Raw genomic sequence first — 25,502 nt, 5'->3', positions numbered from 1 at the left:
TTGCAAATTACCTTTCTTTCTGATAACGCTACTCCAAAAGCCAGTACAAGATACAAGGATGCAGTGCCAGTTAATGCTGCAAATCCACCAAACTATGTTTGGTAACCAAGGCACGCAGCAGATTGGTAAACAAGTCAGTTCAGATTCAGCTGGGCAGCAAGACACCCCTAAAATTGTGCTGCTCTAGGACCAGTCTTTTGTAACCTTTTTGTAAAAACAAATTTGGACCTGTATCTATTAATGTGTTCATGTATGTTACAGTACATACCTAAACATACCTAGATGCAGAAAGTATCTATGGTCTATACAGACTGCACTTTTAAACTAGGGCTACCTGAATTAATGCCAGTGGCTTTTCACGACTTCTGATGAGAGCAGCTTCTTGTTTTTCCTCTTCCTCTACAATGGCAGTAAAAGTCACAGGGGCAGACGAGGCGTTATTTTTGCTCAATGTCAAATGCCAAGGACTGCAATATAATAAAACAAATAATACAAATAAAACACCTTTTTCATTCTGTGGCAGCAATCCAATTCAGCAAGAATACTAATACTATAACTAAAAATGTATAATACAATAATGAACTATAAAGAAACGGTTTAAAATCTGGCAAATGAGTCTCTACACTTGTAGTTGTTAAAGATGAATACTGAATGTTAAAGCTAGATTATTTTCATGTACAAATATTTAGGGATGCACCCGAATCCTTCTGCCCGGCCGAGCCGAATCGAAATTTGCATGTGCAAATTAGGGGCGGGGAAGGAAACTGCGTGACTTTTTGTCAGAAAAGTAGAAAATGTTTTTCCCTTCCCACCCCTAATTTGCATATGCATAATGCAAATTAGGGTTCTGATTCGGTTCGGCTGAATCTTTCGCGAAGGATTCGGGGGTTCGTCCGAATCCAAAAAAAGTCGATTCGGTGCATCCCTACAAATATTGCTACAGTAGAAATCATCGCAGAGTTTGCCGGCGGCAACAATCGTTAAAACACTAACGATTGGTCAGCAGGCAGCAAAAAGCTCTGAATTGTCACTTCACTGACCTGAATTGTGATCTAATTGACCCCGTTGGAGTACTCACACGTATGGCAATTATCATTTAATAACGCAGCAGTGAGTGATCCACGGAGGAGCAATTCCCAATGTTTTGCCATCATGTAGGAGGCAGAATGCTGGCAATTGCCTTGTGCAGCACTGCCCTCAAAATGTCCCTTTCATAATGGCCTATTTTATATTAAACTGCTATTTCTATCAAATCAATCGAGCAACTGACAGAGTGGACATCAGTGTCACACAAATTTCTTTACTTTGAGTTGTCCTGATTTGGCACATCACATTTCAGTTTTGCTTCTTGGTTTAAGGTTCCAGAGGGCCTTCTAGAAGGATGTAAAAACCAAAAAATGAATACGTCAGTCAGGCTTCTTGCCACAGTACAGTAAGTTTGACTAAAGTGAATAGACAGTAGGTATAAATATGTTATTATTTTAATATTACTTTTCTATGTCGGTATCACATATAGTAACAATCAAGCAGATTTACTATACAGAGTATATTATTACTAAACTGAATGCTTGGAGCAGTCAAACTCCATTCTATGCTATGGAGTGTTAGAGCTCAGTGGTAGCACCAAGCTCTTATACCATACAGAATCTGTATCAAAGCATTCATATAATTAACAAGCATTCCATTAAAATAAACAAAATGTAAATGTACGGGGCGTAACATTTTGGTAAATCAAAACAATTTAATATATACATTGTATTCGGGCTGTCAGTGGGCCAGTCTGTTCTGGATTTGTTTACATATGCAATTCTACAATAAATAATATATTGTACATCTATATGTAAATTGTTCCAATGAAAGAGTCACTGGCTCAGAGCTTTTAATCCCAATAAAAAAGATTAAACTAGGTTGTTTTGTGGTTCGCATTTTCTTAAAATGTTGCTAATCATTTTGGGGCTCATTTACCAACACTATGGGGCATATTTATTATGTAAAATAGCTGTGGCAAGTCTGGTGTTCGCATGGTGTAAAATTATACACACCTTGATAAATTGGCCATTTATTTTAAACAGCTTTTTACACTGTTTTTTTCATTGGATTTCGTTTTACACAGTATAATAAATATGCCCCATTGACTATGAGTAAGAGTCCCAGTGCAAATCTTGAGAGGTTTGCTTTAATTGCTAATTGGCTGCTATAAGTTACTGCACCAGAACAAACTTGCCCTGTATCTGTCAATGAGTCCCAAAATGCTAAACTATACATCTGCAAAAAAACCTGAATGCAACATAGTATATGCCACAAGTATCACTTCACTTATAGGTTTAAAAAGTACAACAGCACACTCTAGTGTTTACTGTTTCCTATGTTATTGTGCTTGCAACAAACCTTGTCATCATACATATTACCAAGGCTATAGGAACCTTTCTTTAACACAATAAGTTAAGCCACAGTACATGGAAAAAAATTATGTGCAGCCACTTCCTATTTATGAAACACTGCAACGGGCAAATTGAAAATTCAAATTTAACATTTTTTTTATGGCCAAAACTGTCAAATTCAACTAGAATATTATACACACTTGATGTTTTTTAAAAAAAATCGAATTAAATTTACGAGATTTATCAAACTCTGGCCATTTAAGAATTCGAATTTGATTATTCGCCACCTGAAACCTGCCAAAATCATGAATAAGTCAACGGGAGACCAATTTAGAGATGTTTGTAGCCTCCATTTCGAAGAAAAAACTCAAATCGAGTTTGGTCGAATTTGATTCGAGTTTTCAGGTCGGTAAAATTTGTCCGAGTTTTAGATATTCAATTTTTTTATTAAATAACCCCCAGTCGAATTTTGAGTATATTCGAATTTGAAGTCGTTTTGAAAACTTCACATTATTTTGAAATTCATTCTTTGATATATGGGCCTCCAAATGTGGGTTTTATGTCAACTTATAAATAGCAGGGCATAAAAACTACAATCTATACCTACTTCTGTTAGGAGTCCTGTGCAGTCAGTAGTTTATTACTATATCTAAAAGTGGAGGTAGAGGAAACCAAGTCACCAATACTAAAACCGGCCCAGGTATTTATAGTAAGTAGTGATTTACTAAATGCTGCTGTTATTGTAGATCATCATCAATGTTACCTTGCCAGCTCTGAAGGATCTAATTCCTCTGTATGTTTGCTCTTTTTGACATCACTACTCAAAGAAGGAAATGAGGTGACAGATTGTTTCTCTTCAAGTAAGAGGTCACGGAAAGACTTGTTTTCTCCCAAATGAAAAGCAGCCGCCCTGGTGAAAAAACATTACATATTTAACTGGCATTGACTTATCGAATTTATTTAACTGGAAAAAAAAATATGTCAAAGTACAAATTTTGTCCCTATCATTTTTTATTTTAGGGGCATTATATGGGAGCACCTAGGAGCATTATATACAGTGTCTTTTTTTCCCAATAAAAAAATGATGTTTCTAAACAATGAACAATTGGAGACAATTAAATAGATTTCATAATATAAGAAAATATATCAGATACTTGGTTTATTACAAGTATGGGATCCGTTATCCAGAAACCCGTTATCCAGAATGTTCCGAATTACGGAATGGCCGTTTCCCATAGACTCCATTATAATGAAATAAACCAAATTTTTCAAAATGTAATAATAAAACAATACCCTGTACTTGATCCAAACTATTATATTTTTAATCCTTATTGGAGGAAAAACCAGCCTATTGGGTTTATTTAATCTTTACATGATTTTCTAGTAGGTATGAAGATCCAAATTATGGAAAGATCTGTTATCTGGAAAACCCCAGGTTCCGAGCATACTGTATAATAGGTCCCATACCTGTATATGCACAAAGCACAACTGATTTGGAAATGCTTCAGTTGTACTTTTATGCATGGTGCTTTGAATATTTTGTATTGTACTGCCTAAGGATTTAGGTTCTGTAAAAGTAGGAAATCTCCATAAAAACAACACATATTTGATTTTGCCACACTCCAGAGAATGGCTCCAGAGTCTGCCAAAACCAAATATGTATAGTTTTATGGAGATTACCTACCCTTATAGATCCTTAATCCTCAGCAGTGCAATACAGTGCAAAATATTCAAAGCACTACACTAGAAATCGGTATTATTCGGATGTCAAAGTGTAAAATGCCTCTAATAAAACATGTAACCTGGAAAACTGTACACATTCGGATAAATTTCACATAGATAAATACTCCAAGCTAACATGCATACATATTTTCATGGATAACACAAAACAACAACACAACCTGTATTATGTCATAACTATGACTTACAGTTAAAACATTCTGATATTTTCAAAAGTAAGTAAATATAGGTCATTCAAGACCCGGGGGGGAAAGAGCACTAGGGGGCACAAGAGAGTGCACAAGAGAGTGCCCCTTACTGCTCATTCCGCAAGTACTTGTGCCTCCCTGCTTGCCATGCTTTGCATAGAACGTTGGATCAACTAGTCCTTGTCCATATTGCCTGCCTTATAAATATCTGAAATTTGCCTCAATGCTTGCACTAGTGTTCCAAAGGTAAGAATCACCCAGATATTTAAATAATTCCTTGCTATTCACATTTTGCATATATGGTTGGTAAGTCGTAACTTTACATCTCACCTCAGTAGATTTAGAAGCATAAAACATCCCATGACTAATATTTTTACATATATTTTTAGTACAGGTATGGGATCCGTTATCCGGAAACCTGTTATCCAGAAAGCTTGCCATTTCGCATAGATGCCATTTTAATTAAATATTTCAGATTTTAATTAATTATCTCCTTTTCCTCTGTAACAATAAAACAGTAACTTGTACTTGATCCTAACTAAGATATAGTCTGTGGATATCAGGATTTTAGATTAAAATGATATATATATGGGTTATGTATGGTATAAAATGCAATGATTATAGAATAGGACACTGCCACAGAACAGCTGTGTTAGACTCTACACTTCAAGGTTAGAGGCCTTTCTACTAATTAGGGTTGTAGAATGTTTACATAGAACTAAGAATACATCTGTTGTCTCATGTCACAAGTATCCCTAGTGCAAGGTTAAGAAAGACACTTATAGCTTAAAAAACAGACCCACTGCACAGATACCATTCTGGACACTGTGCTAGCACAGCAAATGTACTTATTTGGACTATATTTAGGTCAGGAAGAATTGTACTAAAATGGACAGAGAGGCATAGTTATGTTAAACCAAGGACGATGATTGGATGTCAAGGGATCAGCCCCATGAGAGAAGAAATGGTTAAAAGGTTGCATGTAATATTACTAAAATGTCCCCCAACGTCCTCACGAGCTTTCAGGACGTGTGAGCTATTATTTAATACTCTGTATTGTAATACTCTGTATTAATGTATACCTCAAATAAAGCTGTCTGGTTAATTTCCTGAGAGAATCTGTTTGGTTCAAGTCAGGCCCAGGGGGAACTTCGGGGCCAGGCTCGATTTGAGTAAGTTTTTATTCAAATCCAAGAGGGACTTACTCATCGTGGCTGAGAATCTTATAACCCTGGAGGACTATAGGAGCATAAATCCGACATAGTCAATCCTTCTTGGACGTAAAACAATCCTACTGGGTTTAATTAAGAATTATTTTTTTTTAGGAGACTTACCCCCATATGTAATAAAAGGCACTAAGTTTGTCCAGGAGCAGTAACCCATAGCAACCAAAAAGACGTTTGCTTTTAAACAGGTGACCAGGAAATACTGCCTGCTGATTGTTTGCTATAGGTTACTACTTCTGGGCAAACGTAGGATCTTTACTTACATAACCCATTTAAGGTATTGAGATCCAAATTACAGAAAGAATTTTTATCTGCAAAACCCTAGCTCCCAAGCTTTCTGGATAACAGGTCAAATAATTGCTCAGATTGGACACACTTTACAGAATAACACAGTAAAAACAATAACTAGGATATATAAAGTTATAGTCAAGGTAGATTTGATATGCATTTCCTTAAAAAAAACCAGGGCGGAAAAAAAGAAAAATTGATTTTGCAGTTTAAAAAGCATAAACGTTCTCTTGAATTGCGGAGGCAGAAAATTAAAAATTCACCTAAGATGACTTTGCCTAACTAGCTTTATAGGAAGGTATTTCTGCATCTTAAAAATGGAAAAAAGAGAAAGGTTTCATTGGCAGAGGAGGTCTAAGGATTCTTTGTCCTTAGTCATCTTACACATGATGCCAGCAACAATCCCACCCTTCTGGCAGATGACTATTCCAGCAATGCTGCTTGATTTCCATAGCAAGGATTTCATTTCAAATGACTTTTACAAGTTATGCAGCTTTGAATTTATGAATGGAAAGTAAGGAATTCTAAAGAAGTAACCTATTGGCTGTTAGGTGGCTTTAAGCACTAATTCAGAGTGCAACATTTCAAGATGGTTAATAGGAAAAAAACCTTTCAACTAAATGAGTATTTGTTCTAAACAAACCATTCTGCTATTTCCAGTAGATCAGTGCTGTCCTATCTCCAGGCAAAGGGGCCCAGCCTGCATAAAGATTTCAAAGGTGCATTTCCTATAATGATTTTGTCATGATTCTGAACATCTCATCATACAGAATGGGTCTCTGTTAAGTAATACAAGTAATTTATAATGAATAATAAATGGAGTAATCAATTTACAGTTGAGCAGACTTGTGTCTGCTGTGAGTGGTCCTGGTGAGGAGTGGGTCCCTGTGCAATGCTCTACAGTTTTATTTGGAGAAGGGGTTCTGTGCAATGCTCTGCAGTATTAGGTGGATAGACCACTACTCAGAACCCCATTCCATCCATCTTGGAAGACAGAGCATTGCACAAAAACCTTATTCCCTAGAGGGATGGCATTAGATGAGCAATCTGCAATGTAAAATCAGTGAAGGTGGATGGGAAGTGAAGTCACAAAGCATATTACATCAAGGTTGAGAAGGCAAGCAGATGTCGGGGTCAATTCTGCAGCAAATCATGCATGAGCCGCCAGACCAGGGTTGGAATTCCTCTGATTTACACACTACAGTGAGTAAAGCAGAGGAAAAGAGGGATGGGCTTTATCTACATAGATCTATCATCCACTTATCTCCACTTATTTATGGGATTTAATGTTACATAAACCAACCACTTATTTAAACATTGCACACTCTAATGTTTTTAATACTTATCATGGCAAAACTGGTAATATACAAGCTCAACATATACAGTACATCAGTTTTGAAAATATTACCATGTTTTGGCGGGGCTTTTGATAGTTGTGGGTGCCACAGTTACTTTAGCTGGCTTGTTTTCATTATTGCTTTCCTTGGAGGACATTGCCATCATTTTCCTCTGCTTCTGAGACAGTTTCATTACATGTGTCACAGGTTTAGTTCCCCTTAAAAAAGTCAGAATAAAAGGGAGATTATTATTTGAAATTATCATTTCATTATTACAGCCACAAAAAGTTAAAGCACATTTGTCCTAATCCTATGGCAATACTGAAGGTTTTAAGCTTTTGCTGGTGTGTATAACATGACAGATGAAAGAGAAACATTCTTATTTTCCTTTTGGAAAACACTAAAGCAAACTTTTTGCATTCAGTAACAGTGTGCGTAAAGAAAATGATACATCGACAGTCAAAAGAAGAAATATGTATTCTACAAATACTGCCACAAAATCAAAACTGACCATTTCTTTTGTACGCGATACATTTTAAGAGCAACTCTCATCATTCTGATGATGGTGATTGTTCAACTCTAATTGCCGATTGGCTGCTATGAGCATCATCACCAGTGATGTTTATCTCCAGTGTTTATAAATATGTCCCTAAGACTTAAATAAATGTCAGCACAAAAGAAGCCTTGTGCTAGTGATAGGACGTTTGAAAAATTGATGTGAGGTGGTCAGGGAGGTCCATTAAACAAGGTGCAAGCCTGAAAGTTATGCAAAGTGGATTAAAATCTGAGCAACAATGCTTCAGACTTTTTAATAATTGTGATAAAGCAGCAAAATAAAATACAAAACTAACCCAGCATTAAGCTTTGGCATTGCGCCACACTTTTGTATGTTTTCTTCCAGCTCCATGATGGCCCTTAGATCCATTGTTACAGGACTGGCAGGACTGAAATTATACACAAAAGATTTGCATTTACAAGTCATTAGCATTTATAGATCATGCATCATTACACATTGTTCTTTGTTTACTTATGACTGAAGCATAACAAAGAGATCGTTTATTATATTAAAGATTTAAAAAAGGAAAAAGCATCTATTGCTCTGCTTTTCTTGAGGATAAAATAAATAAATAAATAAAAGAATTCCAATGTTTCACAGTATTTTGTCTGAAACGTTGCACCTGGTAAAGTCATATGGGTAACCTAAAACTCTTCCTGTAAAACCTAGTGGGCACTATTTTATTGGTTTGTATAAAAGATTAAATTGATGCTAGTATGAGAATCCATTAATTGTTCAATGTGAAAGAAGCAAGGTGCTTCCTGCAGCATTAACTTTCAACAGCATTCATATTAGCCGCAGTGCTTGACTGTTTATATCATGGAAACTAATTAAAAACAATGTACACAGAAACTAGGAATTAGGGAGCACCATTCATTCATCAGGCAGAGAAAACAAAGATGGTGTGCAGGATTCAATAAATCAAATATGAAAAAAGAAGAAAAGGTGACCCATCTAGTTGCACCTTTCCATCTATAAGGTCCGGAATCTCATATATGAAAGTTAAAACTTAACTTTTAATAAATAATTACTTAAACCCTATATGTCCAGTAAAGGTCATGTTAACACTAAAATTAGGAACATGGTGATGGAAGTTTTAACTTTCATATATGAGATTCCGGACCTTATAGATGGGAAGGTGCAACTAGACGATTCACATTTTCTTCTCCTTTTTCCATATTTGAAAAACAATGTAAACTGCGGAAGTGCTCAGAAGAGGACTCTGATATAGAACTTACTAGGGGTACACAAAGGATGTGGAAAGTTAAAAAAAAGTACTTCATGGGCCAGTTAGCATACGTATGCATCAAGAACAGGGCTCGCTTTAATTATTTCTGCATACGCAGAAAATAAATAGTTAATATACTGTTAACTTTACAAAGCAATTAATACATATACTTAGTGCAATCTAGAGTTAGATAGTTGTCCTGGTCAATAATCAGGCATTTAGATCAGATGCAGCAAGTGTCTCATACAATTCAGCATGTAACATATGTAACCTTGCACCACATATCAGTGGCACGTTTTTACCCAACAGGGCCTTCTCAAGCCAGTGACAGAATGGTGTATATAGCCATTTTTATATAACCCCCTCTTTATTTAATTACGTTGATATTTTTGTTTTATTCGTTGCAACGGAAATACAGAGTCTACGTCTCACTTTTTGCCAGCCACATTGATTGTACATTGTTGGCAGTGATAGGGTTACAGAAAGAAAAGGCAAAATATGACAGGAAATATGAATATCTTATTTTCAAAATGTAAAAACCTGCAGGGCATGGCAACCCAGTTTGGCGAGGTTGATGGAGTAATTCTAGACATTGGGATAGCTTTTGGAGATGAAGTTGTAGGTATTGGCATCTTCGTGCTTGCTGCTCCATTTGCTACAGGCGGTGAGGAGCGGTTTCTTTCAACACAAATTGTCTCTTTTGTCTATCAGATCAAACATAACAACTAAAAATCACATAAGAACCAATACTTATAAACAATTATGTGGTCTGTAATCCACTATAAGGGTCAGCAGATTTATCAAGGGTCAAAAAACTCGTACAAATTGAATTTTCAGGTCAAAACCATTCAATCGAATATTAGACATTCAAATTTTTTCCTAAATAACGTCTCAGTCGAATTGTGAGTATATTCGAAATAAAAAAAAATTGCATGAATTCGAAATTCGACCTTTGATAAATGGGCCTTTAAATTTTCAAAACTGCATTCACAAAAAGGAGTACATAAAAATAGACAGTACACATGAAATGTGCACTATATACAATGTATAAGTAGCATTTTAATTTCCCTTATTTCCCTTTATAAAAAATGTAAACACAAAGATTATTCTGCACATGGAGCAGTATTTATCTGCATATTTGTAGCTATCCTCATCAATGGGAAGAGCCCTGATTGCTCTGATATGGCAAACGCAGAGACAAAAAGTTAAAATGCTTGCCGTTTCAAGTGACTTCCCTTTTAAACAAATCAATTATAATACAGTCTACAACAATGTAACAATGGTAGAGAAGGAGATAAGTCGCCCATGACAAATCTCTTCTGTTGGCGACTAATCTCCTCCAAATGTTTTCCCACTGGCAATAAGGTGAATCGCCAGTGGTAAAACATATGCTTGGGCTTTCCGAGATCGCTGAAGTTGCCTCTCTATGGGGCAAATTCACTAAGGCGCGAAGCGCCGAACGCTAGCGTTAATTCGCTAGCGTTTGGCATTTTCGCTACTGCGCAAATTCACTAACGAACGCTGGCGTAGTTTCGCTAGTGTTACTTCGCAACCTTACGCCAGGCGAATCTTCGCTAGCGACGAAACTACGCAAATTCACTAACTTGCGCAGTGTAGTGAACGCTACCTTTTACGCTAGACTTCCTTCGCCACCTCAGACCTGGCGAAGCGCAATAGAGTAGATAGGGATTGTTTCAAAAAAAGTCAAAATTTTTTCTAAGTCCCAAAAAACGCTGGCATGTTTTCTACATGATGGCTGATAGGCTGAAAAAGATCGAAAATTTTTTGGGGCTCCCCTTCCTCCCCCCTACATTTCCTGACTCATGGCAACTTACCTAGACAGTGGGCACATGTGTAGGGCAAAATAAAAATTTTATTTGCAGATTTGAAGGTTTTCTAGGCATTTGTAGTGCAGATACGTGTTCCTCCATTGAAATTTGAATTTCGTGCCGTATGCAAATTAGCCTTCGCTAGCGTAACTTCGCTTTATATAGCAAATCAATGCTAGCGCAACTTCGCAACCTTACGCTACCCCTGTGCGCAACTTCGGATTTTAGTGAATTTGCGGAGCCCTGGCGAAACTACGCCTGGCGAAGTGCGGCGAAGTGCGGCGAAGTTGCGCCTGGCGCAACTTCGCATCTTAGTGAATTTGCCCCTTTGTCTACCACTGCTCTAATGCAAAATAAGTAAAATTGAAACAACAATGTAACAGGTAAAATAAACAAACAGATAATATAATACCCACTGTTTAAAACAATCAGAAAGACATACCTCATGAGTGAAGACAGGGAAGAGGTCTGGGGACTGCAAATCTCTAGGGCTGCTTGCTCCAACAAAACTTCCTTCAGAATCAGAGGTCAGCAAATCTTGAAGAGACTCTACCGAATTTGTTTTTTCTGGCTTCACAAAGCCTTATAAAAAGATAATTTTACTCCCATAGTAAAAATGACTTAAGAAACACATCACTGATGAATTTGAATATTCTTATATTATGTACTAGGATGTATTTTATTCCTTATATGACTAGGCAAAGTTTTATGGTAACAAAATGTAGCTTTGATGCAGACAGGGAACTGATCCATCTGAAATTTAAGGCAATCATCATCATCATTTATTTATATAGCGCTGTCAAGATACGCAGTGCTTTAATGCTAAGCTATTACATAATTTTGTTATGTATTTCTTACATATAATCTGCTCTATTTTCCTTTACTTTTGTTGCATTTTAAATTCTGGACGTAGACTACACTGGCTGACTCAATCTGTATGTGTGTATCTGTGTGTGCTTGGTATGAAGGAACCTATTCTAATGCTGCTTATATTTTTTGTTTTGAATATTGAAATAAAAGTCAGTCCAATATACCTTGATTGAAGGGGACCCAGACATAAAAAGCTGTATAATAAAATTTTCAAATTGAACATGGAACTCAAATTCTTTTATTTTATTAAAGATCTCAGCTGTCAATTATATATTAACTTTCCCCACCTGTATGCCTGCAATTCCTAGATGTCACTACCCTCCTCACAGTCTAAATTTGTGTAGCCTGTGCATGGGCATCAGTTTCTTTCTGGGGTATAAAATAGATTTTGGTATGATGCAAAGCTTGCATTGATAACAGTTCCCACAAAGTGTTGCCTGCCTATATGCTTTGAATGCAGATTCTAAAAGAAAAAGTAAAGTTTATTTTGCTCGACTTACATAACACAAGATTTGGAATCATTTCATAGGGTCCCATTCTTACTGTTTTAAAGATAAGTGATCCAGCTTCCTCCACTACAACAGGCAGCCTCAGTCAGCCCTACCTTTGTAGCTGTACAAGAAGCTGAATCAGCTGCAGGCTATACAGTTCTCTATTGCAATTACTGCTTTTAAAACCCATTACATTTACGAATAGTTTTAAAACCACTGACAAATTTTAATGTTTATTGGAGAGATGCTAAGAATTTTCCAAGTGATTAAGTTTTATTGAAGACTTATACTGATAAACTGGCCCTGTTGTGTGAAAGTTACAGTAAGAAGGAAATTAGACTTTAAGCTCCATTGTCACATGAAATTTGCTTTTTTGTCCAGGACAACATCTTTGCATCATTTAGCCAGCTACTGTCAGCCAAAAGCAGGCTGCTCTGATCATTCAGTCCTCATACAATGACCAGATCACCTTAAAAACAAACTCCTTAAAACACAGTTGAAGGTAAACACACACATACCTGTTGAAGTTGGACTTTGAATTATGTCAGAAAGATTATATCCTCCAGAGCTATCCAATCGTTTTCTTTGTTTCTTTTTGGGTTTTGCCTTAGATTTCTTAAGTGTAGCTTCCCTATAAAATATATTTATTTAGCATTTGGTTGGTAAAGGAAATTAAGCTAATTTTAAATAGAGCTAATTTATTAAAAAAATAGACAAATTAAAAAGGCATTTGTACCAGGCAGTGCAATATTATTATTTTTTTAACTCACAATGTAGCTTTTTTTCTCCTATAATTCCAGTGTAATTGTGAAAAGGACTGTCTACTTGGGTAAATGTGTATAGACTGTGGCTCATGGTCCGCCTCCCCCTCCTTATATTCACATAATGACATCTTTAGCTCCTGATCACTAACAGCTATTGATGCAACCTGCTATGGCATTGCTTGGACCTTTCCGGTAATTGCATTGTTCCCTTGTACCCACATGTGCATGTGCCCATAATAACAGAGCAGGGTGCAAAATTTCACTGGTGCTCACTGAAAAGGGGCATTTATGGAAGCAAGTAAATTTTTAAACAGAATCAATACATGCTGAATACTGCATCCATTCTTGCACTTGTATTTGCATTTGGAAATAACACCTAAGGCATCCCACTTATGGAAAATATAATCATTATACAGGTATTGGATCTGTAATCCAGGATGCTTGGGACCTGGGGGTTTCTGGATAACGGATCTTTCTGTAATTTGGGTCCTCATGCCTTAAGTCTATTAGAAATTCATTTAAACATTAAATAAACCCAATAGGGTGGTTTTGCTTCCAATAAGGATTAATTATATCTTAGTTGGGATCAAGTACAAGCTCCTGTTTTATTATTACAGAGAAAAAGGAAATCATTTTTAACAATTTGGATTATTTGGATAAAATGGAGTCAATGGGAGACAGCCATTCCGTAATTCGGAGCTTTCTGGATATCGGGATCCTATACCTGTCCCAATATATCAATATACCAAACAGACTTGGGTCAAAAATCTCTCATGTGACCCAAAAGACCAGTATTTCGGGTCAGGAAGTAATATAAGGCAATCCCTGTAGTTTTTGTTGACTAAAAAATACCAAAAGTGCCGATACAGAAGAGACCATTCCAATCCAGTATTAATAGCAAAACAGCAAAGATTTTTTCCATTTTATTAATTTTTGCATAATATACACTATATCCAGAAAGCAAGAACTGTCAAGAAGGTTCGCTATGGAAAATAGACCCTGAGCTTTACGCCTCCTCCACAGAACTATACCAGAAGCATTATGCATTTAGGCACCTGCCATCTGCCAAATCCAGTTTTAAAATTAAATGTAACTTATTACTCCACTCCAGAGTCCATTGGAAATGTGGAAGTGACCTTTATCCTGTAAAAGAGAATCTCTAATACAGGAAAGCAGATGCAGTTTACACTGACCCCTGCATTCCACATTTCCTGTATGAGATGGTTTCCCTCAAGTTACAATAATTAAAATATGCCCTTACTGAGTGATTTGGTAAGAATAAATATCATCCTGAACAGAGATAAGGCTTTCAATATCTACAGACTGCAAAATACTAATATCTGGTCCATCTAGATATGGTGTGATTATTCTCTTGTTCATGGATGGAATCTGTAAAGACACAGAAAAATGTAGAGAGGAAATGTTTATTGCAATCCTGAAGAGTAAGAACAGAACCCCAAGAAATCATAACTTTATAGCATCTAATTCTAATTACATTTTGGCATTTAAATAGGAGCATAGGATAATAAATAGTATCACCTTGTGGTAACATATCTGAAAACAGATCTGGTGTTGCCAGATATCTAAGTTATACAGTTATGCAACAGATAACCTAAATATTAAAAACACTATATGAATATAAAAATAAAAAAAAAGCAGAAAAGAAATACCATTTTTCTATAAGCTTCTGAGAGATCTTTCAAAACATCATCACTCAAAACATCCAAAGACCTAAGGAGGAAAAGGTGTGATAAACATAAAGTTGGCAATATGGTTTTCACTTTGAAGGCCTGATATATGCTTTTACTTTAAAGGAATCCACTTAAAAATGTGTTAGATAATACTCGTGTGTAGCCATGCAAGGATATAATTTAAGGGGCTTTGTTTCATTAAAGCTATCATATGTAAGCTACTAAGCAAAGTATTGTGTGATAGCAAAATGCAGTAAGCCACCTTTACTTTCCTTTCACTTCATAATGTGGAATTTGTAAAAAAAAATTCTTTTTCTGTACAGCTAATGTAGAAATTGAGACCATATATGTTTCTCTATTGAAGAATAGCTAGTGGTATTAATGCCAGGGGGCAGGAAAACCTGTTCTACAGTGGGTATGTAGCTACTAATAGATATACTAATAGTAATTAGATATTGAGTGTATTTAGATTTCACTTGATATTATGGATTATTGAACATGGACAACCCCTTGCCAGTATTATTGTGTATGTAACATCCCATGAATAAGATTTACCGCAGAAAGGTGAAGTTAAGGTTTGGGCCCATTATTTTTATTAATTACATTTTTAGCTTTGTTAAGTGTGTAATGTGCATATGTATTTTAATGCTTTCTGCCCATGCAAAAACAATGTATAGGCATTTGAAAATCAAATGACTTTACAGAACCTGACAGGTATGTGTCTTCATTATCTGTTTAAACAGGACAGAATCATATCCAAACACTCAAGTTTTGCTTTATTAAATAGAAGCACTAGCATTTAGGAAGACCCATTCCACCTATCAATTGCGGTGGGTTAAATACAAAGAAATATGATGCACAGTGAATGAAAAGGCACACTAAAATGCGTCAAGCTTGAACAGAGTATTGCAATATTTTTAACTAGGTGAACTAGAAAAGGGGAAGCATGTGGAGATACTAAAATAAATATATAAATATATTGCTTGTACCTTGCTTCCAGTAAAGCTCCCATGTTTAGCCCTACAAACTGCAAGCAGGAAAGCTTCAGCTGGTCAGCATTGTACAAAGCTGCAAATTCCAGGAGTTCAGCTGCATTCTTCAGAGTAACTAGAAGTCAAACATTTTTCATATAAATATACATGTAATCTAACAAGACATTTATGTAACTTTATTCTATAACATCTCCTTTCTAATCATATTTTTTGTTGTTGGAGTAGTATCCACCTTCCAGATGGAAGATGTTTAATTACACTGCGTATTGCTTCCCCACTTAAGTCAAATTCACGAGGACAGGGCCAGTAATGGAATACCCTACGCAAAGCCTTTGCAAAAACAACTCCTCACCTTGGTGTAAACATACGTGTAAACAGATATACCAAAAACCTCTTAGCAGCATTGGAATTTCCCTGCATTAAAGGGGACCGGTCACCCAAAAAAATTATTCCAAATCCTATTTTATCATGTTAGTCAAGCAAAATAAACTTTAAGTACACTGTATAAATGATTTGAATCTTGTTTCCATCAGTCTGGGACACTGTTATTAAGGCAAGCCTTGCATCATCTCAGAATCTTGTTTGTGCACCAAAATGGGGGACCCGATGTCCATCCCCAAGCACTGGTTACACAATTAAATGGTTAAGAGAACTGGGGGATTGTGGGGGGAACAGTGACATCTAGAAAGTGCAGAATGGAAAGTGAAAGTAATTGCTTGCCCCGCCTTTATGCCTAAGGCATAGAGGAGGGGCAGACAATATTTGATTGACTGCTGAGATTTTTTAATGAGTTTACAACAGCTATGAAAAAGAATTTGGATTCCATGTTTAATTAAGGACTTTTATTATACAGCTTTTTATGTCTGGATGACAGGTCCACTTTATGCACAATTTAGTTATTTTTTTTAAAGGCACCCCCCCCCTCAAAGGTCAGATCAATACTATTTCTACCAGTTGCCAAAACAATTTCACTTTCACAAATGAAGTGTTTATTATTGATAAAAGTTTTCCACAATTACAGTAACGGACAGTTTCATTTTCACAGAATTGGAGACCATATTTCATCGCCACTCAGTTGGATTCCTATAGAGAAGAAATGCTTTGCTTTTTTTTCTGAAGAGATAATATCAGACCCGGTACTCTTCCTTTAGTTACACTGCATCATTTTAAAGCTAAAGCTCCTCGGTTTCATTTACAGTTAGATGAAAAGTAGGCAAGGTGTTGGGTTCCAGATGACTGAAATAAACTATTCATTTGATAGACTTCTTTTTAGAGATAGGGAAATCCTCAAAACAGTTAATATACTCTTTGGAAAGTGTATTCATTGAATTCACATAGAGCTACAATAGAGTCCATTGTAATGTACCAAGAGATGAGAAAAAGAATTATACACTGATAACAGTTTGGATGGGCATTAACTCAAATAAATGTAAATTGCATTTTACAAAGTACTAGACGATTCATTGATATGTGGTTTTGTTCTAAAACAACAGTCATTACGTTTTTTGACTAAAGTGACAAGTTTTATGAACTTTCTAACCAATGCAAAAAATATTGCATATACTCTAAATATATACATTTTTCCCTTACTGACTGATATCATTTCACTGAGAAATTCTGCCCACATTATAAAATATAATGCAACATTTTTAATAACTGATGTAATGTTGTACAATCAGGGTGTGTTCTTTATAGCTCATGTATATATGCTCAGATAAACAAAAACACTTTCAGGTGTAAAACAATATCATACCGAACAGTCAGAAATTCTGAAGAGTTAACTATTCCTGACGAACAAAATAACAAACCCAGGGCTAACAGATTGAAAGAAGTGACTATGGTGGGTGCTGATGACCACCCTGAAGTGAAATAGGCTGCATCGAATAAAAGGAAAACGATACCCCCAAAATGAATACCTAGGCAACAGATAGTTTATCTCAAATTAAGTGACATATTAAAGAATCTTACCAAACTGGTCTATATATTTAAGTAAATCTTGCCCTTTTACATCTCTTGCCTTGAACCACCTTGTGATGGTCTGTGTGCTGCCTCAGAGATCACCTGACCAGAAATACTACAACTCTAAGGGGCCGATTCACTAACTTCGAGTGAAGGATTCGAAGTATATAAACTTCGAATTTTTGTGCTCCTCGACTATCGAATTGGCGTAAATTCACCTGAGTAGAATGATTCGATTAGATCGAGCGCAAAAACGCTGCGACTATTCGCCATTCGATAGTCGAAGTACTGGATCGAGCGCAAAAACGCTGCGACTATTCGCCCATTCGAAGTACTGTCTCTTTTAAAAATACTTCGACTGCCTACTTCGCCACCTAAAACCTACCAATTGCTTTAAAAGCCTATGGGAAAGTCCCATAGGCTTGTTTTCCAAGTTTTTGATCGAATAAAAAGGCATTCGATCGAATGAAAATCCTTTGAGCGAATATTCGATCGAGCGCCTATTCGCAAGCGCGTAAATTTGCCCGAATTGCCTATTCGATTCTATTCCCCAGTCGAATTTCGGGGGATTTAACCCCTCGAAATTCGACCCTTGATGAATTTGCCCCTAATTGTAACAGGAAGAAGTGTGGAAGCAAAAGACAGAACTCGTGTCTGTTAATTGGCTCATGTGATTGAACATATGTTTTTCTTGGTATGTTTGTGTGCACCTTGAATGTTATGACCCCAGGGGGGTGGCCTTTTTTTTTTTTAAATGGCAATTTTCTATTTATGATTACCCAATGGCACATTGGGTAATTTAGAAACGTATATTATCATTAAAATGTTTTATTTACATGAAGCAGCATTTTACATATGATCTGTTTTATGCAATATCTTTTTATAGAGACCTACATTGTTCGGGGGTATAGTTTTCTTTTTCCGAAAATAGCCTTTACTAGATTAGAATTAAACATTTAGAAAAAGAAATGTATAACTATCTGTAATTCATTTTTGCCATTATTCAATTTGCAAGTTGTGCCAGTTAAATACACAAATTTTATTTGCTGTTTTATAAAGTATAAATCATCATTTCCTGCATATTGTTATTATGTAGCATCAAAACAGAGATCAACATGTTTGGCTTTTTTTACTCTAAGTAACTCCCTGCATTTATGATTAAATTTTAACAACTATATAGTTGTATGTATAGTTATCCTATTCCACACAACATCTGTTATGCTTTTTTTATGCATGCAACAAATATATTGTTTCTTAACATTTATATTCATTTTAATCCTATTTTGGAATACAACAAGTAGTGTGCATAAACAGTATTTCACAGGATACATGGACAATGTTGGGCAATGTTAATATGGATTTTATAACTGAATAGATAAGAACAAACCTCCAAATCTCTACCAACATTATGAAGAACGTTCTTTATAAAAGCAAAGCCCCCCCTCCCATAGCTGGCCCCCGTGCAATGGTGTGGACCTTTAGGTGTTGGGGGCCAGGTTTAGAACACATATGTGCCAGTTGAGTAATTGCCTAACTCTGCTTATAATGCATGTGTAAGGTGTATGGCAGTGTAAAAATGTCACGTGATAATATAATTTTGCCCAGCAATGTTACATGAGCAGACAGCAGCATAGGCAAGATAAGCGCAGGCCAGGAACAGAGAGAAAGGAAAGTGGGAGGGTTTTTTCTGCTGCAGAGTTCAGCCTGTCAGTCAGTGCTTTGACCACTTCATTTGAGAGAATGAGGAGACCACTAGTAATATACGGGTTGAGAAAATCTCGGGCCGCACCCTTCCCGGACCCGTGCACCTGCCTTCTCCCGTACATTTATAGACCCCTGCCGCCTGCCGATGACATCACACAAGGGTCAGGGCAGGCTCGAGCCTATAAAACAGGAAGCAGGCAGTCTAAGCAAGAGGAGCAGGTAATGCGCTGGCCCTTATATCACTAACTCTCACCTCTGATTTAAGTCTAGCCTCTGAAGCTCTCATACACAGTAGAACCCCCATTTTACGTTTTTCAGGGGAGCAGAAAAAATGGTGTAAAATGCAGGAAAATGTAAAATCAGGGAAATGTATTATGCATAATATATAGGTGGGACCACAAAACAACAATGTAAAATGAGGGAAAACTTAAAACCAGGGGATGTAAAATTGAGGTTCCACTGTAATCACATTTTTAGGTAGTAAAATTAATTGAAAACATTTTTTCTGCATCATTACATCTTTTGGATGAATACTATAACTTAAGATAAAAAATATGAGACATTTCCCTGTTCAGTGCATAAATGTTAAAAAAGGGACAGAAACCAGTCATGCTTAGCCACTCTAATTCTCTAACTCAGTGCTGTCCAACTTCTGTGGTACCGAGGGACGGAATTTTTCTGGCCTTTATGGTGGAGGGACGATAATGGAAGCCAGCGTTAGCCACACCCTGTTTTAAGCCACACCCATGTTATCACAAGACCATGTCCACATTAATGGTGGCAGCACACCAAAAGATAAAATGATTGGACTTGATGGGTGGGGGGGCACATGGGTCATAACTGTTGCTTTTGAATCTGAGCTGAATGCTAAGGATCAATTTCAAACTAACTGAACAGTTATGTCCCATGTGGCCCCCCTTCAAGTCGCTGACTAACTCAGAGTTAGAGTGCTAAAAAGCTGGAAGTAGTGTTCTGTTCTATTTGTTAGATAAATTTCTGAGTAAAAAAACCAGCGCTAAAAGCTTTGAGGGGAAAAAAAGCAAAAAGATGGTAATATATAGTGTAGTATTTCCCTTTAAATAAAAACACCCTTTGTGTCACAGGTTTCTTTAGGAGTTTCACTCTTTCACAGGTGGGGTCAGTTCACCCTATATGCCTTCACCACTTTCAATTATTTCACCTTTCGTGTTTATAAGTTTTATACTTACAAACGTTTAAAATAGTTGTTCGCATTAAGGTATTACAACTCTTCAGTCGAAGTACACTCCGCATCAATTCTACGAAAACAGGCTTAACATCGTGTAAAACCGTTTTTAATTTAAATAGATACAAGTTAAAATTACACTCACATTGGGTTTCTTTAAAAATAAGCGTGTCACTCATCCGCAGGTTTTCCCCAGTCCTTAAAAGATGTTGCGCTGTATAAAAAGATTTTAAAAGATGCCGGCATAAAACAGCGTGTCCTGCTGGGCCCCTCTGGATGACGTCACCACAAGCCGACGCGTTTCGTCTCAAAAGACTTTCTCAAGGCTACAGTTCTTCTCTGCGCAAGTGCGCCTTTTACTCTGTCCTGCTACCATGGCAACGTTCTCTGCGTGCTTCCTGTTTTCGCAAATCATGACGGGTTGTTATAGCAACCCGCTTTTTCTACTTACATTACTTGGCGGTCTCCCACTTGATGATGAGGTCCGCCTGTTGTTATGCCTATATACCATAGTTACCACAATTTTATGCAAACATCATTATGTTATTACACCATTATCATAAGGGATTTTACAATATCTCCCACATATGTTTTTCAGTTTCTCAGTCTCAATTCCACAGTGTACATCAAACAAACCAAATGTATTTTCCAAAATATACTACATACAATGACTGGTTTTTTCTTTTTTTGAGTTTTTCTTTTATCTGTATGTTCCTCTCTTGATTCAATATGTCAATTCACAAAAAGGCCCTCAAATTGATATCAATGTTTAGCCCCTTTGGGATATATGATTCCAATTTATATATCCATCTGCTCTCATTTTGTAATGTCTTTTTTATCAAGTCTCCACCTCTCCATTGATTTTTTACAACTTCTATACCCCAATATGTCAGACCTGTGGGGTTCATTTTATGGTGTTCCTTAAAATGTTTGGAGACACTATGATTTTCCTTACCATTTTTTATATTGTTAATATGCTCTCTGATCCGTTCTCTTAATTCTCTATTTGTCTTGCCCACATATTGTAATCCACATGGACATTGTAGGCAGTATATGACATTTTTTGTTCTACAATTAATGTTTTGTTCAATCTCAAATTTCTGTTTATTTACTGTTGAAGTGAAGCATTTCTTCTTTACCCCATATTTGCAGGCCTTACAGAGGGAGCAAGGAAAGAAACCTATCCAACTGCATTCTTTTGTTCTCTTTTTTGTTTTATCAGTATCACAGTAACTGTTCACTAGTTTTTGATGTAAATTATTTGCACGTTTAAATACTATTTTTGGTTGGTCTGGAATCACGTTGGCTAGTTCGGCATCACATTTTAGGATACCCCAATGTTTTTTTATAATTTTTTTGACTTCTCCTGCTAGGGGGTTATAAGTAGTTGAAAATATTATTTCCAAATTTTCTTCTCCTTTTTCTATTTTTTTATTTAGAAGATCTGTTCTTTCTACATTTTTTACCTTCTCTCTAGATTTGTTAATTATATTTTCTTTATAACCTCTCTCTTTGAACCTTTTGCTCACAAAGTCCAATTGTTTATTCATCTCTCCTTCTTCACTACAATTTTTCTTTATTCTACACATCTGGCTATATGGAATACTATTTACCCATTGTGGATGGTGATTGCTACTTGGCATCACGTAATTATTAGCATCCACACTCTTGAAATAAGTCTTAAAGTGTATTTGTTGGTTTTTTCGATATATTTCTAAATCTAGAAAATTTATATTCTCAACACTGTAATTTAACGTAAATTCCAGATTTAGATCATTCTGGTTGAGGGACTGAACGTATTCCTTTAGGGTGTTTTCAGTACCCCTCCAGACCAGTATGATATCGTCAATATAGCGCCGCCATAGGACAAGATCCGCACCAGCTTGCAATTTGGGGGTTATGTTATTTTCCTCCCAATATCCTAGATGTAAATTTGCATAGCTTGGTGCGAACCTCGTTCCCATGGCGGTGCCGCATGTCTGGAGGTAGTATCTATCCTGAAACCAGAAGAAGTTGTGTTCTAATATGAACTCTATCCCCTTAAGAATAAATTCTTTTTGAATGGTAGGTATTTGGTCATCCTTTTCTAAAAAATGTGCTGTCGCTTTAATGCCCTGAATGTGTCTTATAGAGGTGTATAAAGATTTCACATCCAGTGTAGCCAATATCATATTTGGCTCCCACTTTAAATTTTGAAAAACCCTTATCACCTCTGTTGAATCTTTTAAATAGGCTGGAAGAGAAATTACATGTTTTTGTAGCATTCTATCAATATATTGTGATAGGTTGCTCGTAAGCGATCCTATACCTGATATAATGGGTCTTCCAGGTGGGTTAATGATATCCTTATGGATTTTTGGAAGACAGTAAAAAAATAGAGAAAAAATAGAGAAAAAAATATTTAGAAAAAAATTACATTGTATGCTAAATGAAGCAAGAGAAAATGAAATATTAAGTGAAACAGAATGGAAATATTTGAAGATCGATCACCCAGTTACCCCTGTGTTTTACTGTCTTCCAAAAATCCATAAGGATATCATTAACCCACCTGGAAGACCCATTATATCAGGTATAGGATCGCTTACGAGCAACCTATCACAATATATTGATAGAATGCTACAAAAACATGTAATTTCTCTTCCAGCCTATTTAAAAGATTCAACAGAGGTGATAAGGGTTTTTCAAAATTTAAAGTGGGAGCCAAATATGATATTGGCTACACTGGATGTGAAATCTTTATACACCTCTATAAGACACATTCAGGGCATTAAAGCGACAGCACATTTTTTAGAAAAGGATGACCAAATACCTACCATTCAAAAAGAATTTATTCTTAAGGGGATAGAGTTCATATTAGAACACAACTTCTTCTGGTTTCAGGATAGATACTACCTCCAGACATGCGGCACCGCCATGGGAACGAGGTTCGCACCAAGCTATGCAAATTTACATCTAGGATATTGGGAGGAAAATAACATAACCCCCAAATTGCAAGCTGGTGCGGATCTTGTCCTATGGCGGCGCTATATTGACGATATCATACTGGTCTGGAGGGGTACTGAAAACACCCTAAAGGAATACGTTCAGTCCCTCAACCAGAATGATCTAAATCTGGAATTTACGTTAAATTACAGTGTTGAGAATATAAATTTTCTAGATTTAGAAATATATCGAAAAAACCAACAAATACACTTTAAGACTTATTTCAAGAGTGTGGATGCTAATAATTACGTGATGCCAAGTAGCAATCACCATCCACAATGGGTAAATAGTATTCCATATAGCCAGATGTGTAGAATAAAGAAAAATTGTAGTGAAGAAGGAGAGATGAATAAACAATTGGACTTTGTGAGCAAAAGGTTCAAAGAGAGAGGTTATAAAGAAAATATAATTAACAAATCTAGAGAGAAGGTAAAAAATGTAGAAAGAACAGATCTTCTAAATAAAAAAATAGAAAAAGGAGAAGAAAATTTGGAAATAATATTTTCAACTACTTATAACCCCCTAGCAGGAGAAGTCAAAAAAATTATAAAAAAACATTGGGGTATCCTAAAATGTGATGCCGAACTAGCCAACGTGATTCCAGACCAACCAAAAATAGTATTTAAACGTGCAAATAATTTACATCAAAAACTAGTGAACAGTTACTGTGATACTGATAAAACAAAAAAGAGAACAAAAGAATGCAGTTGGATAGGTTTCTTTCCTTGCTCCCTCTGTAAGGCCTGCAAATATGGGGTAAAGAAGAAATGCTTCACTTCAACAGTAAATAAACAGAAATTTGAGATTGAACAAAACATTAATTGTAGAACAAAAAATGTCATATACTGCCTACAATGTCCATGTGGATTACAATATGTGGGCAAGACAAATAGAGAATTAAGAGAACGGATCAGAGAGCATATTAACAATATAAAAAATGGTAAGGAAAATCATAGTGTCTCCAAACATTTTAAGGAACACCATAAAATGAACCCCACAGGTCTGACATATTGGGGTATAGAAGTTGTAAAAAATCAATGGAGAGGTGGAGACTTGATAAAAAAGACATTACAAAATGAGAGCAGATGGATATATAAATTGGAATCATATATCCCAAAGGGGCTAAACATTGATATCAATTTGAGGGCCTTTTTGTGAATTGACATATTGAATCAAGAGAGGAACATACAGATAAAAGAAAAACTCAAAAAAAGAAAAAACCAGTCATTGTATGTAGTATATTTTGGAAAATACATTTGGTTTGTTTGATGTACACTGTGGAATTGAGACTGAGAAACTGAAAAACATATGTGGGAGATATTGTAAAATCCCTTATGATAATGGTGTAATAACATAATGATGTTTGCATAAAATTGTGGTAACTATGGTATATAGGCATAACAACAGGCGGACCTCATCATCAAGTGGGAGACCGCCAAGTAATGTAAGTAGAAAAAGCGGGTTGCTATAACAACCCGTCATGATTTGCGAAAACAGGAAGCACGCAGAGAACGTTGCCATGGTAGCAGGACAGAGTAAAAGGCGCACTTGCGCAGAGAAGAACTGTAGCCTTGAGAAAGTCTTTTGAGACGAAACGCGTCGGCTTGTGGTGACGTCATCCAGAGGGGCCCAGCAGGACACGCTGTTTTATGCCGGCATCTTTTAAAATCTTTTTATACAGCGCAACATCTTTTAAGGACTGGGGAAAACCTGCGGATGAGTGACACGCTTATTTTTAAAGAAACCCAATGTGAGTGTAATTTTAACTTGTATCTATTTAAATTAAAAACGGTTTTACACGATGTTAAGCCTGTTTTCGTAGAATTGATGCGGAGTGTACTTCGACTGAAGAGTTGTAATACCTTAATGCGAACAACTATTTTAAACGTTTGTAAGTATAAAACTTATAAACACGAAAGGTGAAATAATTGAAAGTGGTGAAGGCATATAGGGTGAACTGACCCCACCTGTGAAAGAGTGAAACTCCTAAAGAAACCTGTGACACAAAGGGTGTTTTTATTTAAAGGGAAATACTACACTATATATTACCATCTTTTTGCTTTTTTTCCCCT

General features: G+C 36.2%; 1 protein-coding gene across 9 annotated transcripts in view; it reads right to left on the bottom strand.

Annotated features, from left to right (window-relative positions):
* Window positions 1-25,502, bottom strand: part of ibtk.L (inhibitor of Bruton tyrosine kinase L homeolog) — a 52,609-nt gene that overhangs the window by 826 nt on the left and 26,281 nt on the right. For 6 of the 9 annotated variants that reach the window (XM_041562153.1, XM_041562156.1, XM_041562158.1 and 3 more), the window contains 12 exons: window positions 15,579-15,696; window positions 14,569-14,629; window positions 14,160-14,287; window positions 12,653-12,765; window positions 11,216-11,355; window positions 9,485-9,648; window positions 8,012-8,104; window positions 7,232-7,378; window positions 3,145-3,291; window positions 1,753-1,809; window positions 1,305-1,373; window positions 335-467 (listed from right to left, as the gene is read on the bottom strand). In XM_041562153.1, the coding sequence (XP_041418087.1) occupies window positions 335-467; window positions 1,305-1,373; window positions 1,753-1,809; window positions 3,145-3,291; window positions 7,232-7,378; window positions 8,012-8,104; window positions 9,485-9,648; window positions 11,216-11,355; window positions 12,653-12,765; window positions 14,160-14,287; window positions 14,569-14,629; window positions 15,579-15,696 (1,370 nt within the window). 9 annotated transcript variants of the gene reach the window in all.

The sequence above is a fragment of the Xenopus laevis genome, chromosome 5L, assembly GCF_017654675.1.
Source record: "Xenopus laevis strain J_2021 chromosome 5L, Xenopus_laevis_v10.1, whole genome shotgun sequence".
Taxonomy (NCBI): domain Eukaryota; kingdom Metazoa; phylum Chordata; class Amphibia; order Anura; family Pipidae; genus Xenopus; species Xenopus laevis.
This window is presented reverse-complemented; position numbering and strand designations above follow the sequence as displayed.